Genomic DNA, 15,338 nt, shown 5'->3' on the forward strand with positions numbered 1-15,338 from the left:
GAATCCATTTATTAAAATGCAGCCTTCGAGATGGCTCCAGAATGAGCTTTATAAAGAAAGAGAAAAAGCAGAGACATATAGGGACACTGATCTCTGTGCTGTCATGGCTTATTAGCGTCTTAAGGAGAAGGAAACTGAGAAACTGCCAATTCTCTGTCGATTGAAGGCTAATCAGAGTAAGATGCCATAGAGGAAGATTAAACTGAGTTTCCCTTTGTCTCTTTGTGTGAAACTCAATTAGATATGTTAATTTGCAATATGTAAAGAACAAAAGAATTAGGAACTATCTTGCTAGCTGTGATAGTGTAATCCCAAATAAAAATATGACCTTGTTTGATTAAGAAAAAAATATATTTTGCAGAGTTATAGTGATTTAAGTAAGATTCTGAATTCCCTACCTCTATTCTCATCCCCAGTTTTGTCTAGCCTTACCCAACCTGGGCTCAGGAAAAGCTATTTTATATTTTATCCATGTATTATCCATCTGAATATGGCTTAAATATGCCTCTACCTTTAATATGGTTTCTAACCCTCTCCCACCTTTTTTTCTCCCTGTACAACTATGTTATAGAAGACCCAGGTGTTTTATAGTGATGGAGACAACAGGACTGCCAAGGGACAGTTCAAAATCATTCATTGTTCTGGAAAACTGCTACATTGGAACAGCATCTTGGGTTAATGGGGTGAAATGTTAAAATGTATAGGATAGTGGAGTCACACAATATGTAACCTTTTGGGCTGGTTTCTTTCACTTAGTGTAAGGCTTTTGAAGTTCATCCATGTTGTAGTATAATGAGTACTTCATTCCTTTTTATGATTGAATAGTATTGCATTGTATGGATATACCACATTTGGTTTTTCCATTCATCAGTAGGTAGACATTTGGATTTTTTCCACCTTCTGGCTATTGTGAGTAGTGCTGCTATAAACATTTGTGTACAAGTTTTTGTTTGAACACTTGTTTTCACTTCTTTTGGGTATACATTGAGGAGTGGAATTGCTAGCCCGCCACAAAAGGCCTCATATTATATGATTCAATTTGCAGGAAATATGAAGAATAGGCAAATTCATAGAGACGAAAAGCAGATTAGTGGTTGCTAGGGGCTGGGTGAAGGGGGAATGAGGAATGACTGCTCAATGAATTTCCTTTTTGGGTGATGAAATTTTCTGGAACTAGATAGTCCGGATGGGTGCATGACGTTATGAAGGTACTAAATGCCACTGAATTGTACCCTTTAAAATGGTTAAAATGGCAAATTGTATGATATGTAAAAAAAGTTATTCGTTGTTCATCTGAAACTTTTTAAAAAAATGCCTAGGAGTGTTACCAAGGCAGATTTTACACTGCCCCTGTGGTTGGCATTGTTAACAAGTCCCCAGGGCATCGAGGACCACCCTCTAAGAAACACTGATGGAGGGTCTAGTAATCTTTTCTACTCTACAGGATTTTTCATTGGAATGGAGTTAATTGTTATTGAATTTACTGTGCATAAAGGAAATGAACACAACAAAAATATGATCTATTTTTCTTCAAGTGAACCAAAATTTTAAAAATGACCCTAAAATTTCCAGGGGTAGACTTATAAGCTAGAGAAGCCTATAAAATATTCAGACCTCTCTGGGGTCCTTTGGACAAATTTCATGCCCCAGATCTGGCCTTTCTGATCGTATTCCTGACACTGACTTACCTAGGACAGTGGTGACTATGGAAAATTCTCTAAGCAGTTGTTTCAAGTGTCTGTTCCCAGAACTCAACCCCAGGTTCTGATTCTGCTGAAGTGGAGGTGGGGTGCTGGTGGAGGATCAGGAAGCTGTACGTGTAATAAGCTCCCCGAGTATTCTGAGATCAGCCGGGTGTGAGAACCACTGATCTGGACCAATTCTGAACTGATTGATCACACTGGGATTCATTACACCTTTTTCCTTGGTGTCTTCCTTTCCTGTCTGTGACACCTGGCCAGTTCTACAAGTATTCTACAGCTGTGGTCTCGCGGGCCCACAGTGGGGTTAAACGTCACCTTCACTCCCACCCAGACAGCCACCTCGCATCCTCTGGCTGCACTCCCCGCCGCAACAGTCAAGCTTGTGATCCCTTTTAGGGGAGCTCATCACCATTACACCTACCTTGCTTGGCTTAGCTAGGGGTATGGGGCAGAGGACTGCGTGGTATCCTTTGACCTTGTAAGCCATGGAGAGGTGAGGTTCCCTAGGCTGGCTCTGGTCAGATTCCTTAGGGCAATTCTGACTTCATCTCTCCTTTATTAAGCCTGGAAAGAAAAAGTTTGATTAAAGCACCAACGCAAGCTATCTCCTTGCTGCGTAAGTGTGCAAAATTGGAAAGCAGGGCCGGAGAAGCTGCTTCGGGCTCCTCGGGGGATGGGGTCTGCTGGTGAAATCCGAAGGCCCGACGGTCACAGCCCTTGTACTTGGGGGGCAGCCACGAAGGACAACAGGTTCTATTTAAATGAAGCCCTGTGAAGCGAGAACCCTGGATCCTGCTTGCTGCAGTTGTACCCTCAGTTTATTTGGGACCTGGGTTGGGTAAGAAAGGGCTCTCTCCAGGGTATGGGTTCTCTGAGGACCAGCGCCTCACTAGTGTGTGACATTTTACCGCCTTGCCCTTACCAACACACATGTAGAGGCAGCCTAGCCTAGTGAGCCAGCACGCGGGCTCTGGGCTGAGAAACCTGTGTTCAGATCCTGACTGTGCCTCTTACCAGCCAGGAAGTTTCTTCACTTCTTCCTCCTTAGAATAGGAACAATAATAGTAATTACCTTGCAGGGTTGTTGTGAGGATGAAATGAGGGTTTACTCTGTCTGCTTCCTAAGTACCCAATACAGGTTAACTTTTGTTACTAAGCCATTGTTTTGAGGAGGAATCAGAGCTAGAAAAGTAATGTGAAGATTTCCTCCTTTGCTCAGACTTTGGATTTCTCAAATAATCTGATTCTTACAGACATTGTCCAAAAGATGGAAAGTCACTTTGGTTGGTGATTCCATTACACAATTTCCCACTAACTTGGCATTTCAGAGGAGGCCTGGAGCTGTGGAAATGGTGCTGGTGACTGGGTCTGAAACTCGCAGGTTGTGAGGGGAGATCCCCTCCTGAGCCTGGAGGCGGAAGGCTGCTTCCTAGGAATGACCTTGATGCTCCACTGTCCAAGGCCCCACATTAAACAAATCCTCAGAGCAAGAAGGCAGTGTGACCCTGAACTCCAGGCTTTGTTTCAGGTCTTAATTTTAGAATAATACCATCGTGTGTGGGGTTTTATATTTTTTAGCAACTAAAGGCCACATTAACAAAAAATCCTTAACTTTTAAGGAAATCTGTTTAATCAAGAGATATTGTACTTGACCTCAAGCCATCACTTTGAACCCTGTCACTGGTTGAAAATGGCTTCTCATAAAAACAAGCACAGTTCCCCTACATGGTCAACCTAGCATGTACTAGGGACCTGGGGTGTTGCTTCACTAAGTGGGAGACTCCGTTGGAATCGCTGAGGGCACTTTTCAATGACACCATCCTGGAGGCCCACACCTGACCTTCAGAATCAGGCTCTCTGAGGGTGGGCCCAAACGTTGGCACTGGCATTGGTAACAAGCTCCTTGGTTGACCTTGAAGCACACTAAAGCTTGGGAGCCACTACCTGGTGTCTGGGACTTCGGGCCTTCATATCTTGTATGGCCTGCCACTATTCTTCAAATCTCTTTTCTTTTTCTTCATTGTTTCCGTCTGTGCTCTGTCTTTGCTTTGCACTTGGAAATTATTCTTCTACTTGACCTCTCCTAACACTGTTGGTTTGCTGTACTGACCATCTATCCTTCAATTCATTTACCAAACTTCAAAATTTTTTAGTTCAATAATCATATTTTAGATCAGAATTTTGCATGTATGTGCTGTACAGCAATCTTCATAAGAGTTCTTTTATATTCTTCATAAGAGATTTTTTATGTTTTGTTCCAGTGGATGCCTTCAACACAAGTTCTGCCCATTGTCTTTGCTGCCAATAGGCTGTGTTATCTTTTATTTATTTTTTTTAAGATTTTATTTTTCCTTTTTCTCCCCAAAGTGCCCCCAATACGTAGTTGTATATTTTTAGTTGTGGGTCCTTCTAGTTGTGGCATGTGGGACACCGCCTCAGCGTGGCCTGATGAGTGGTGCCATGTCTGCGCCCAGGATCTGAACTGGCGAAAGCCTGGGCCTCTGAAACGGAGCACACAAACTTAACCACTTGGCCACGGGGCCAGCCCCTAGGCTGTGTTATTTTACATACTGGGCTCACTTTGGCTCCGTTGTGGCTGTGGGATCAATCCCAGCAGTGATGGAGCAGTGATGAGCGGCAGGCAGGATGTTTGGTCCCCAGTATTCTTATGCTCTCTCAGCCCTCAGCCCACCTGTTCTGCTCCTTCTGGGCTTATTAGGGGTAACGAGTTCTTCCTGTGTGGTGGGAGGGATAGATGGATGGAACCTATAATTCTCAGTAGAGTAACTCTTCCCGGGATCCAAAACTATCCCACCTCTGCTCCTGGGCTCTTCAGCCTCTTTTTGTAGCCACTGCTAGACTGCCCGGTGGTCCAAGTCCCACACCTCACCTGCCCAGCTGTGTGTGAGCCCCACCAGCCGCTGGGCTCAGAAGAGGCAGGTAGATTGGATTTGGACGAGTAAAAACTTGAAAGGCATTTAGGGTAGGTCTCTCCAGAATCCATCTCTAAACTGTTATTACTTTATATTTATAAAAGTGAATCACAATCATTGTAAAAATAAAATAAACAGTACAGACTTGTACAAAATGAAAAGTAAAAGAATCTCCTTGTTTCTGTCCATTCTTCCAGGGTAGCCACTGTTGATAGATTGGTGGGTCCTTCTAATATTTTCCCTTTCCTTATGTATTTTTAAAAAGATACAAATGGAATCACACCATATATACTGTTGGGCAACTTGTTTTTTGTTTCCTTTAGTAAGTTAGGAACATTTTTTTTCATATTGGCTTCCCACATTTCTTTTAATGACTGAGTGGCTGCGTGGCTTTCAACTGTGAAAATATTAAACTGTGCTTATTGAGTGTTTGTTATATACAGTTTTTCTATTATGAACAGTGATGCTTTGAAAAGCTTTGTGTACATCTGAGTGTATTTCTGTGGACCAGGTTACTAGATGTGGAATATGTGGGTCAAAGGATATATGCCTTTTAAATTTGAATAGCTTCTTCTAAATTTCCCTCCAAAAAGGTTGAGCTTGTTACTCTCCCATCTGTGGAATGTGAGAGTTGCTGCTTCTCATGCTCTGGCTGACACTGTATTATCAATTTTTTAGTTTTTGTTAGTTTGATAAAATAAAAGTAGTATCCTACTGTTGCTTTAATTTGAAATTTTAAAATTAGGAGTGAGGTGGTGTATTTTTTTCATATGCTTATTGTCCTATTGTCTTTAAATCTGTGAATTACTTCTTCGTGTGGTTTTCTTCCTTTTCCCGTTGAATTGTTAGTCTCTTTCTTGATTTGCGGGAGTTCTTTCTAACTTAAGGAAGTTCGTTCCATGTCTGTCATCTGTGTTGCAAAAATGTTTCCTAGTATATTATTTGTCTTCACCATTTTATGGTGGTTTTGCTATACTGGTATTTTAAATTCTATGTCGCTTTATCAAGCATTTAGCCTTTTTTTTTCAGGTTTACTGTCTTGGAAAGATCTTCCTTGAAGGTGGTATCTATACAAAGAATTACTCATGGTTTCTCCTTGTACTTTTATGGTTTCATCTTTCACATGTCAGTCTTTGATCTGTCTGAAATTTATTTTGATGTAAGAAGTGGAGAAGGAATCCAGCTTAACTTATTAAACTTTTTCTACATGGCTACCTATTCATCATGATTAGAGTCTGTCTTTTTCCAACTGATCTGGAATGATAACTTCCTCATAGATTGAGTCCCTATGTGGCTGAATCTTTTGTTGAATGATTTAAGGTTTGTCCAAAGGGAGAGCCTTGCAAGTAGGTGTTTTGAGAGCTTGACTCATAAGTAAAGGGCACTGGCGCCCAGGAATAACTCTGAGAGAGTGAAATTGGAACGAACTTTCTTGCCTCTGCTTGGGCTTCCCTTATGAGCTCATCTGCCTTTTTGTAATTGGTGTTACAGATATCGGAGAAATATGGGCTGCCTGTGGAGAAGATAGCAAAGCTTTACAAGAAAAGCAAAAAAGGGTAAGAAAGAAACTGAACTTAAACTGACTTCCAAATCAGATGTCTGCATAGTGCCTTTAAAAAAAAAAAGATAGCGCCTGTCTTATGTCCCCCTTTCATAAAAATGGTATGTCCTTCCAAAGGACGGCTAAGCAGCTTGCGAATACAGTGTATTTTGAAGACCTTTAATGAAAAAGGAAGGGAGGGGGACAGTGCCTTTTTGGTTGAGATGCCCTATACCAATGACAGGATTAGTGGGTGGAATAGAGGGGTCTAAAAGTGGGAACACTGGGGAGGGAGGCAAAGTCACCTCTCTGCAGAGTGGAGGTTACTGGGAATCACATATTGCTCCCAGGGTTGGTTTCAGGGTGGCACAGTAGGAACAAGAAGAGTTCAGGGCATAGGGGATTCTTCTGTTGTAATTATTAACAAAATGACCTGAGTGATCGTTGGACCTACTTGTTCTCGGTGTTGAGAACAATAGCTCTCATTTATTGGGTGTTCATTAGGTTCTGGGTCCTCTGCTAAGTGCTTTATCTGCAATGCTCTGTTATTCCTCACCACTCTCTGAGGTACATTCTTATCCTTAATTTACTGATGAAGAAACTGAGCCAGACAGAGGTTAAGCATCTTGCCCAAGGTCTCATGTTCAGTAGGCAGAACAGAGATTTGAACCTAGGTCTGAAGCCCCAAAGCTCAAGTGCTTAGCTCTACATTCTGCTATCTGCCATCTCCAGTCCTCCTGGGGCTTCCTGTGTAGGAGGTTCTAAGAGTAGAGGATGCAGAAGCTGGATTTAGTACCAGGATAGGGTCTCCATTGAGTCAGCTTCTAGAGCTATTTTCCTACAAAAAGCAGAAAATGAGTCTTTAAACTCTTCTCTGGGCCTCTTTCATAAAGGAAATTGATTATCTGGGATGCACAGGCTTTCTGAGAGATGGGGGTCTCTTGGTTGGTTGGGAGTCAAATGGGAAACACTTCACTTGAGCCCTTGATGGAAAGCTCACTAAAATGCATATTCCAGTTCTTTCCAAGGTCAGTGCAATAGGCTGGGTGTATTCCTTTGATGGGGAGGTTTGAGCAGTGTTTCAAGGTCTTCCTGCTGGGCATAAACCTCAGCACAGATGTAAATGCCGACGGTGCTAACATTTCGCTCTCAGTGAGCACTGTGTCAGGCCCTGGACTAAACACTTTAATCCGAACAACCACCCTCTAAAGCAGGATTGTTATTCTTATTTTGCAGAAGAGTAAACAGAGGCTCTGAAAGGCTAAACAACTTGCCTGATGACACGTAGCTGTAAAATGATAGAGTCAGTTCTTCATTCTCAAACCAAGATCTGTCTGACTTCAAAGAATGGGATTGGCCCAAGGACTTCTAAATCATGGACAGACCCTGGAAGTTGTTGGTTTTCTTAAAACTAAATCCACTGGGGCTAGTTAACTAAGGAGTGGGTCACGTGGTAAAGTGGGAGCTTCAGAGTGAAGCAAAGCTGGTTTCAAAATCTAGCCCAGCCCTGAAGGAGCTGAGGGAACTTGGGGAAATGATTCAACCTCCCCGAGCTCAGTTTTCTCATTTGCAAATTGGCGATGATTACACCTACCTTCAAGGTTGCCGTGAGCATTAAATGCCAGGTCTCTGAAACACTGGAGCACCCTACATGATCAACAAAGGGTGGCTGCAGTTCTTGCTTATTTTCTTCTCCCTCTCAAGTGTGAAGTTCTTTTTTAAAATGCATTTTCAAGAGGCAATATGGTTTAATAACGATGGTTAGGGGACCTAATCGTTTAGCTCCTGGTTCTGTTGATAGCAACTTTGTGATTTCAGGCTCTGTTAACTTCTCTGGGCCTCAGTTTACGGATCTAGATAGCAGGAAGCTTGGGTTGAATGATCTCTGAAGTCCTGTTTATAAGGAGTCACGAGGTTAGTTCTGAGAAAGTGAGGCTTGGCTTTCCTCACACCGGTTTCTGGGGAAAGAAAATAGAATGAGGGTCTTCTTTTCCTGCCTTGTCTCTTCTCTCCTCTACCCCTTGCAGCCTCCCTTGCAAAAGAATGGCTAAGGGAACCCCAGCCTGGAGCCTGCCCTTGCTCTGAGCACATTGTTCATGCCATCTTTGTTTCTCTCCCCACCCCAACCCCCACCCCGCCACCCCCGGCAGCATCTTGGTGAACATGGACGACAACATCATTGAGCACTACTCAAATGAGGACACCTTCATCCTCAACATGGAGAGCATGGTGGAAGGTTTCAAGATCACACTCATGGAAATCTGAGCCCTGGTCTCGGCCTCCCCTTGCAGGAGCCCTCAGTGCATTTCTCCCCAGAGAGATGGAGGCCCAGAACCCTCAGACCCACCTCTCCCTTCTCACACCTGCTGTTACACAACCACACTGGGGAGCGGGGCAGGGCACGAAGCCCCGTTCCTTGTCAGTGTGTTTGGCTCATCCACCAGCTCCTGCTGTGGAGCTGAAGCTGAGTCCCTTGGGAAGGGGCCTTTCACTTGTAAGATCCTTATTTATTGTCCACCTTTTTCCGGAGCCTGGGGTCCAGGCCCACCAGGACTCTGCAGGTCACTGCTGGCTCCCGATGACACCGTCCAGAGCCCTCCCCTTCAAGGGATACACGCCAATCCATTCATCCTGAAGAGCTTGAGAAAGTCTCGTCCCTTCTGTCTCGCCTTTCCACTTCTCCTGAGTGGATGGGCAAAACGAGCTGCTTCTTGTGCGGTTGTCAGAGGTGGGGTAAGAGGTGGCTGCCCCGCTACTGGTCAAAAACCTTCAGGTTACTCTGGCGAAGGTCATCTTGCTAAATACCTCCAGGGGTTCCTAGCGAGTGGCCACCAGGTCTTGTACAGGAAGACATTCAGCTACCATGTAATTAGTAAGCAACGCAGAAGGTATGCCTGGCAATCTTGTACATAGTGTTTATAATATTGCAATAATATATTTTACCTGTGGTATGTGGGCATGTTTACTGCCACCGGCCTGGGGGAGGCACATACCTGGAGACTCTGCTTTCTACAAGAGTTTTCTGCCTCTGTGCTGTTCAGGAGATGAGCTGGGCTAGGGATATGGTCTTTGGGGTGTCAGGTGACTTCAGCAGGTGCTAAGACAGATGCTCCAGCGCGTGTGCTGTGGGACTCGTTCCCTGTCCGCAGAGGGAGCTCTATTCCCTCTCCATGGCACGACCCGCCTGGAGGCCAGCGCATTTATCTCTTGGTGATGCGCTCTGCTGGACTGTCCCCGTCAGATTGTCTGAGACCCCAGCTCCTCCAGCTTTGGTGTCAGCACTGCCCGAGCTTTCTGGAGAGACTGCAAGGGGTTTGCCATCAGGGCCCTGTCGCTGGGGCCCACTGCAGAACTCGTGCCTATCATGCGGATGCCGGCCACTGTGTAGTGCCTCACAGTTTACAAGCATGTCCTTCATCTCAAGTGGCCCCCTTAAAAGCCCAGCTGCAGTTCTGAGAGTGGTGCCAACAGCTCAGCTCTGAATCGACAGGCAGAACTGCCTCATGGGCCTCGGCTGGAAAGGGAGGAATTGGCTGCCTCTGCTCCTGGCTGCTGGATTTGGAGGGGGGGAAGGAAAGAGAATGCCCCAGAGCTCTGGAAATCAGCGACTTGGAGAGAGGGGGCTTTGTCCTCCTGCTACATGCCCTGGGAGACGAGGAAGAGAAAAAAACACTTCCCTCAACAATCACGAACCATCCTGGGCCCCTGTTCTCTTTGAGGGAACAGGTGGGTGGTCTAGGGGTTGCGTTCACCCTTGTGGGTTGAAGCACTAGCTTTTTGGTAGCCAGACGAATCCCTTACCTGAGTCCCGGATCTAGGACAGGTTCTACGTAAGGGCCTAGACTTATTTGTAAAGCACTTTGACGTCTTACCTGGGGGCTCCCTCTCCAAGGGCTCCCTGCGCTCCCACCCCATCTGCCCCTGAGGCCCAGAGCAGGATGGAAAGGCTGCTTCCAGCCAGCTGTTTCTCCTTGCGGCTGCAGAAGATTTGTATGGAATGGAGAGCAGGTGCTGTGCCTAGGAAGATCTCTGGGTGGTGGTAAGGGGGCGCCTTTCTGTTTGTCTTCTGGATACGTTACCCCTCCCTGTGGTGCCAAAGGTTTGCATCCTGGATTCAGCTCTGCTCCAGTCCATCCCGTCCGCCTCCACTCTGTGACTGCCATGCCCTGGACCAGCCACTTGGGGACCCTCCTGGGTACTAAAGGGGAATCTATTCTAAGATGGACATATTCAGTGTTGGAAATACATGATGTACTATGCACTTCCCACACTCCTTGCCGTCGGGGTGGTTTCAAGCATGAATGGCAAACGTAATGGCAAATACTGTTGGGTTGGGGCATAGGACTCCAGAGTAGGGAAAAAACAACATTTTTAGCAGTCTGACACAGGTTCCCTACCCTTCTCTCTCTAGCCTCTGTGGAAAAGTGTGTGCTGGGCCTGCCCTCAGCAGAGGATGAATCAGAGATGCTTTTGCATTTGTTTCTGGTCCCTGAGCAATCATTGTGGTGACCACTGCCAGAACAAAGAATATGAGGTCAGTGCCACCAAAGAGTGGTGCCGAGTGTCACTCCCATCTGATCTGTCTCATCTTTACCACATCCCCTCTGCATTCTCAGAGTGCCCATGGCTTAGCTTTGAAGTGTCCTTCACTGTGTATGTTAGCAGAGCATTGATGAGCAAAATTTGCCAAGCAAAAACACTCCAGAAAGATAGGAAAACTTGCCTCCTCTTTTTTTTGTCCCTTAAATTAATCACACTCAAATGAATACGCTTTTTTTTTTTTTAAGCCCATGTAAGATGACGGACACATGAAACAAGTGTTTTTCTTATACATACCCAAATTGCTTAGACTTTACGGGTGTTTGGAAATTGGGACTAACAGAAAAATGTAGTCAGATGTCATCTTGGAATTGGATCCTAAAAACTAAGGCGCATTCCAGCCCAGAAACTTAGGAAGCCTGAAATTAATCAAACATTTATTTTTCCTTCTTATTTAAAATTATGAAAATGCAAGAGAAACAGAGGGTTTGTGCCAAATTCTATGAGCGGCCCTTTCTTAAAGATAAGCAAGGAAGATTGATAGATGGACAATTTGCTCTTGTTTAAAAAAAAAAGGCAAATGTAACTTAATAGTTTTGTAAATGGGAGAAGGGGAATCTATAAACTATAAATACAGTTATTTTATTTTTTGTACATTTTTAAGAAGAAAAAAATAAATATTCATAATGTAAGAGTAAACAACAGTGTCTGGTGCTTTCTGTGAGGTGGGTGTTGGGGCTCATTGGGAAGAAGCCTCGGTGTGACCTGGGAAGGTTCTAGGCTCCCCTTGGGCACCTCGGGTCCTGGGCTTCAAGATAGCAGGCATTTCCTCTTCTGGTTGCCTTGTTGAGCCTCACCCCAGGGTTAAATGAGAAGACGGCTGAAGAAGTCAAGAGGCCTTCAGTGTGACTATGACAGGCCACCAGGGGAGTTATTCTTGACCGGTTCCTCAGGGCAGGGAGTAGGCTCTGTCCGTTCAGTTCTATCTTCCTCATTCCTGGCTCACTCACCCCAACTTGAGTTATGCCAAGAGCTTTCCCGTTCCTTAGTTCATCTGCATCAACGTCTACACAGAGGCTAAAATCACATGGCTGAAACTCCAATTTCATCACGACAATCCCTTGCCCTGGAACCCACAGGCTCGCTAGTATCTGTCAGCTCAAAGCAAGCACCTAGAATCATTATCCCAGTATTTATTGGTGTACCCTCAGTGACTACGCACTCCTTCAGCCAATAGCCATGATTATCTCCCGAGAGCCTCTGTATTCCAAACAAGGAGCATTTCTACTTTCTTCCACATCTCACAGTCTCTCTGTCTATCCATGTCCACAGCTGCCAAATCTTGGCTAAAAATTTGCCTTGAGAAAGATTTCTCTGACTAATTTCAACCCCAGTGCCATCCCCAGCAGCCTCTATGCCTGGACCAGTGGGTAAGGAAGAGGAGGCTGGGGAAGTGCTTATTGAGGAGGCTTCTGGAGAAATCATAGGATAAGAAATGGGCCACAAGGCCTTTTGCCATGATCTGTGTTCCACAGCATCAGGAGGGCTCTGAAGGCATTCCCTACAGGCTTGAGTCCTGCTGATGATGCAGCTGTTCTCCCTGAGACAGTCCCTCCTTTGGCCTGTGGCTATGATCTTGCTGTCTGGTGAACTTTGCTCACCATGTGTGCCACCCCCTCTCCCACCTCCCTGTACTGGGACTCTGGTTGGGTAGGTGAGGATGACCAATTGTCAGGGCCAAGGGTCCAGTACCAGCTCTTGCCTTCTGGTCTATACTAATGTAGTTCAGTTACTATGGACCAGGCACTGTGCCCTATGCTGGGGACAAAGAGGCAGGTTAGAGCAGTCTGCCCTCAGAGGCAGTGATGTGCAAAGCGATAATGGCCTGGCATCATTAGCACAATAATAAGGGCTTACCCTGGGGGAGTCAGGGCTCTGTCATCATCCGAGTCTAAGGTATACAAAGCCCTCTTCCCCTCAGCCTTTCACAATGTGACGAGTGCTCGCCAAACATGAGCCTCACTCAGGAAAGCCGCCAACCCAAGTGTCTGAGTCCATGTATCTGAGGGTCAGTGGGAATAGGGAAGGAGATGGGCACGATGTCAGTTCAGGTCCTCCAAGGAGCGGAAGCCAAGATGGGATTAGATGTTCAAGAGATTTATTGGGGGAATTCATGTGAAAGATAAAGGGGAAATGAGCAGGAAGAGACAGGGAGAGCACGCAGACTGACCCCTGCCAAAGGAGAGAGGGAAGGAAGGTTGGGCAGGAGGAGCCTCAGACTGCCTCAGCCAGGCCCATGGAGAGGCCCCCAGCAAAGGTCACCTGTGGGAAGAATCCAACTGGGGGCAAGAACGGCCCAGTTCTAATACCCTTGCTTGGGCAGTCATTGACTAGAGCAGCCCCGCAGAATGTGGCCTAAGAGTGAACACTGAGGTGGCTCCAAAACTTGCAGCTGGAGCCTGTCAATCAGCTGTGCTTCCAGCAGCAGGTTCTCATAACAGAAGATCTGAATGGGCACCTTGGGGTCACCACAGCCAACCCCTTCTGAAACGATCTCCAATAGAGATTCATCGGGGCTTTGCTTTTACATGGAAACATACCCGGAGTGAGTTTTCTGATCTACCATCTTAGAACGATATACCCTGTGTTCCCAGGGGTCCTTCATCCCTACACTTCTCTGAGTTCCACTAAATGAGTGCATGGGTTAATTTCAGAGACGGGGGAATTCTAGGAAACACAGTGGGGGCCCATGATGAGCCAGAAGCAGCAAAAGAAGAAGGGGATGTTGAAGGGGCACTAATGGAAAATGTCACTCACTTGTTCCCTGGGTAGCAAACACCTCTCATGCACCACTCAGGAAGAAACTTGATTTCTGCTCTGCCATCGGACGTAGATGTAAGCTACTTTGTAATTGTTTTCAAGGTGCTAGACAGAATTTACCAGCTGAGCTGTGAGTTTGGTCTTCTTTGCTAATAACTCCTACTACCCCCCAACATACACACACTTCCAAGACTATGGGGCTTGGTACTGTGTTGAGTCGCCATTGAACACTCGATGTGAGCTCGATAAAATGGTTAAAAACTGGCATTGGAAAGATAAATTTTGAGAGAGAGCCCGTCCATGTCTTTGTCTACACATGTGTAGTATACTGCTAGCAGAGCTGTGAGTGTTTAATAGGACTCGGCAGGCCAAGCTGACCAGAATTTTGAAGGATTTTCACAGTCTTTTAGAGAGCTATTAAAATGCCATCCCTCTCCTGGAAAAGTGCTGAGAAAGAAGTCAGGGACTAAGCCTCCCTGAGGCCTGGCCCTCTCTGAGCTGTCGTGGGAGGCGACCTCCACCCTGTGGAATGTTCTTAGACTGATCATTGTTTGCAACCCCAGGGGTGTCTGAGACCATGCATGGCACACTTATACCCAAGTGCAGCAAGTGCCCAGGGCCTATCTACGTCCTGGAGACACAGTCAACCTTCAAGTGTACAGAAATCTGCTTGAAATGCATATACCACTGGTTATACCCTTGGCCTGAACATCTGCTCATTCTGCAACAATCTTTCTATTTTAGGTGAGCTCTTCCTCCACTATTTCTTTCTCTCCTTTCTTCAACCACCTCAAAAATCAGAAAATTTCAGGAAAGTGCTGAGCATTCTCCTGACAAAGGCAAGAGAGGCATGCATGAAGCGTCTGCATTTCTTCCAAAGACAGTTCTTGTGATATCCTCCCTACCTTGACTGAGAGAACACTCGGACTCCTCCTCAACTGGGCTGTACCCTCTATGCCTGAACTAGGCTGTGAGGGGAGCCAGTTGGGTTGAGGTGTTGGGACAATGCCCTGAAAATAGGAGCCGCAGGCTTGGAAATTTGCTGGAAGTTGCCAGGTTGGCTTCCAACAGATGCAGGAATACAGGCTCCTGATCAGGTTGGAGGCTGCCAGCCATCTTCTCACCATCACTGCCATGAATGACTTGGTATTATTCGTGCTCAGTACTCATGGGTATCAGGGCCATTGCTGGTCCACAGAGAGAAACTGTGTGAAGTAGAAAAAGTCTCCCCTCCAGGCCAACTCAACTCCTACATGAGGTCTAGTTGGCCCATGAGGCACCTACTTTAGCTGACACTCAGCCCCTTTCTCCTACATGACTGGCCTTCTGTGCTGGAGACAGGGCCAGTGACAGCAACAAAAAACGAACACCTTGATCTGAATTGGCTTTGAGGGGGTGGGCTTTGTATCATGTCATCTTTTCTAGTGACCTTTTTTTTTTTGCTGAGGAAGACTCACCCTGAGCTGACACCTGTGGCCTGTCTTCCCTTTTTTGCTTGAGGAAGATTAGTCCTGAGCTAACATCTGTGCCAATCTTCTATTTTATGTGGGATGCTGCCACAGCATGACTAACAAGTAGTGTAGGTCCATGCCCAGGATCTGAACCCGCAAACATGGGCTGCCAAAGCAGAGTGTGTGAACTTAACCACTATGCCACTGGGGCCTGCCCCTCTATTGACTTTTCTCCAGACTAAAGCGGGAGAGAGGGGAGAGGAGGATATTAATGTCCTACTGAAGAGGAAGTTGCCTCGGTTTCTCCTGCTGTTGTGCCTAATGTTTGGACTAGAGTTTACAGCTCCAGTTG

At 45.9% G+C, this 15,338-nt stretch overlaps 1 protein-coding gene across 4 annotated transcripts in view; it reads left to right on the forward strand.

Moving 5' to 3' along the window:
- GRHL2 (grainyhead like transcription factor 2) overlaps window positions 1–15,035 on the forward strand; it is a 159,287-nt gene extending 144,252 nt beyond the window's left edge. For 3 of the 4 annotated variants that reach the window (XM_014829530.3, XM_014829409.3, XM_014829468.3), the window contains exons 15-16: window positions 6,128–6,192; window positions 8,327–15,035. In XM_014829530.3, coding sequence (XP_014685016.1) covers window positions 6,128–6,192; window positions 8,327–8,441 — 180 coding nt within the window. In that variant the 3' untranslated portion in view covers window positions 8,442–15,035. The other variant, XM_044743876.2, reaches the window with a different exon arrangement.
- The last annotated feature ends 303 nt before the right edge of the window (window positions 15,036–15,338 follow it).

This window comes from Equus asinus, chromosome 12 (genome assembly GCF_041296235.1).
Source record: "Equus asinus isolate D_3611 breed Donkey chromosome 12, EquAss-T2T_v2, whole genome shotgun sequence".
Classification (NCBI taxonomy): domain Eukaryota; kingdom Metazoa; phylum Chordata; class Mammalia; order Perissodactyla; family Equidae; genus Equus; species Equus asinus.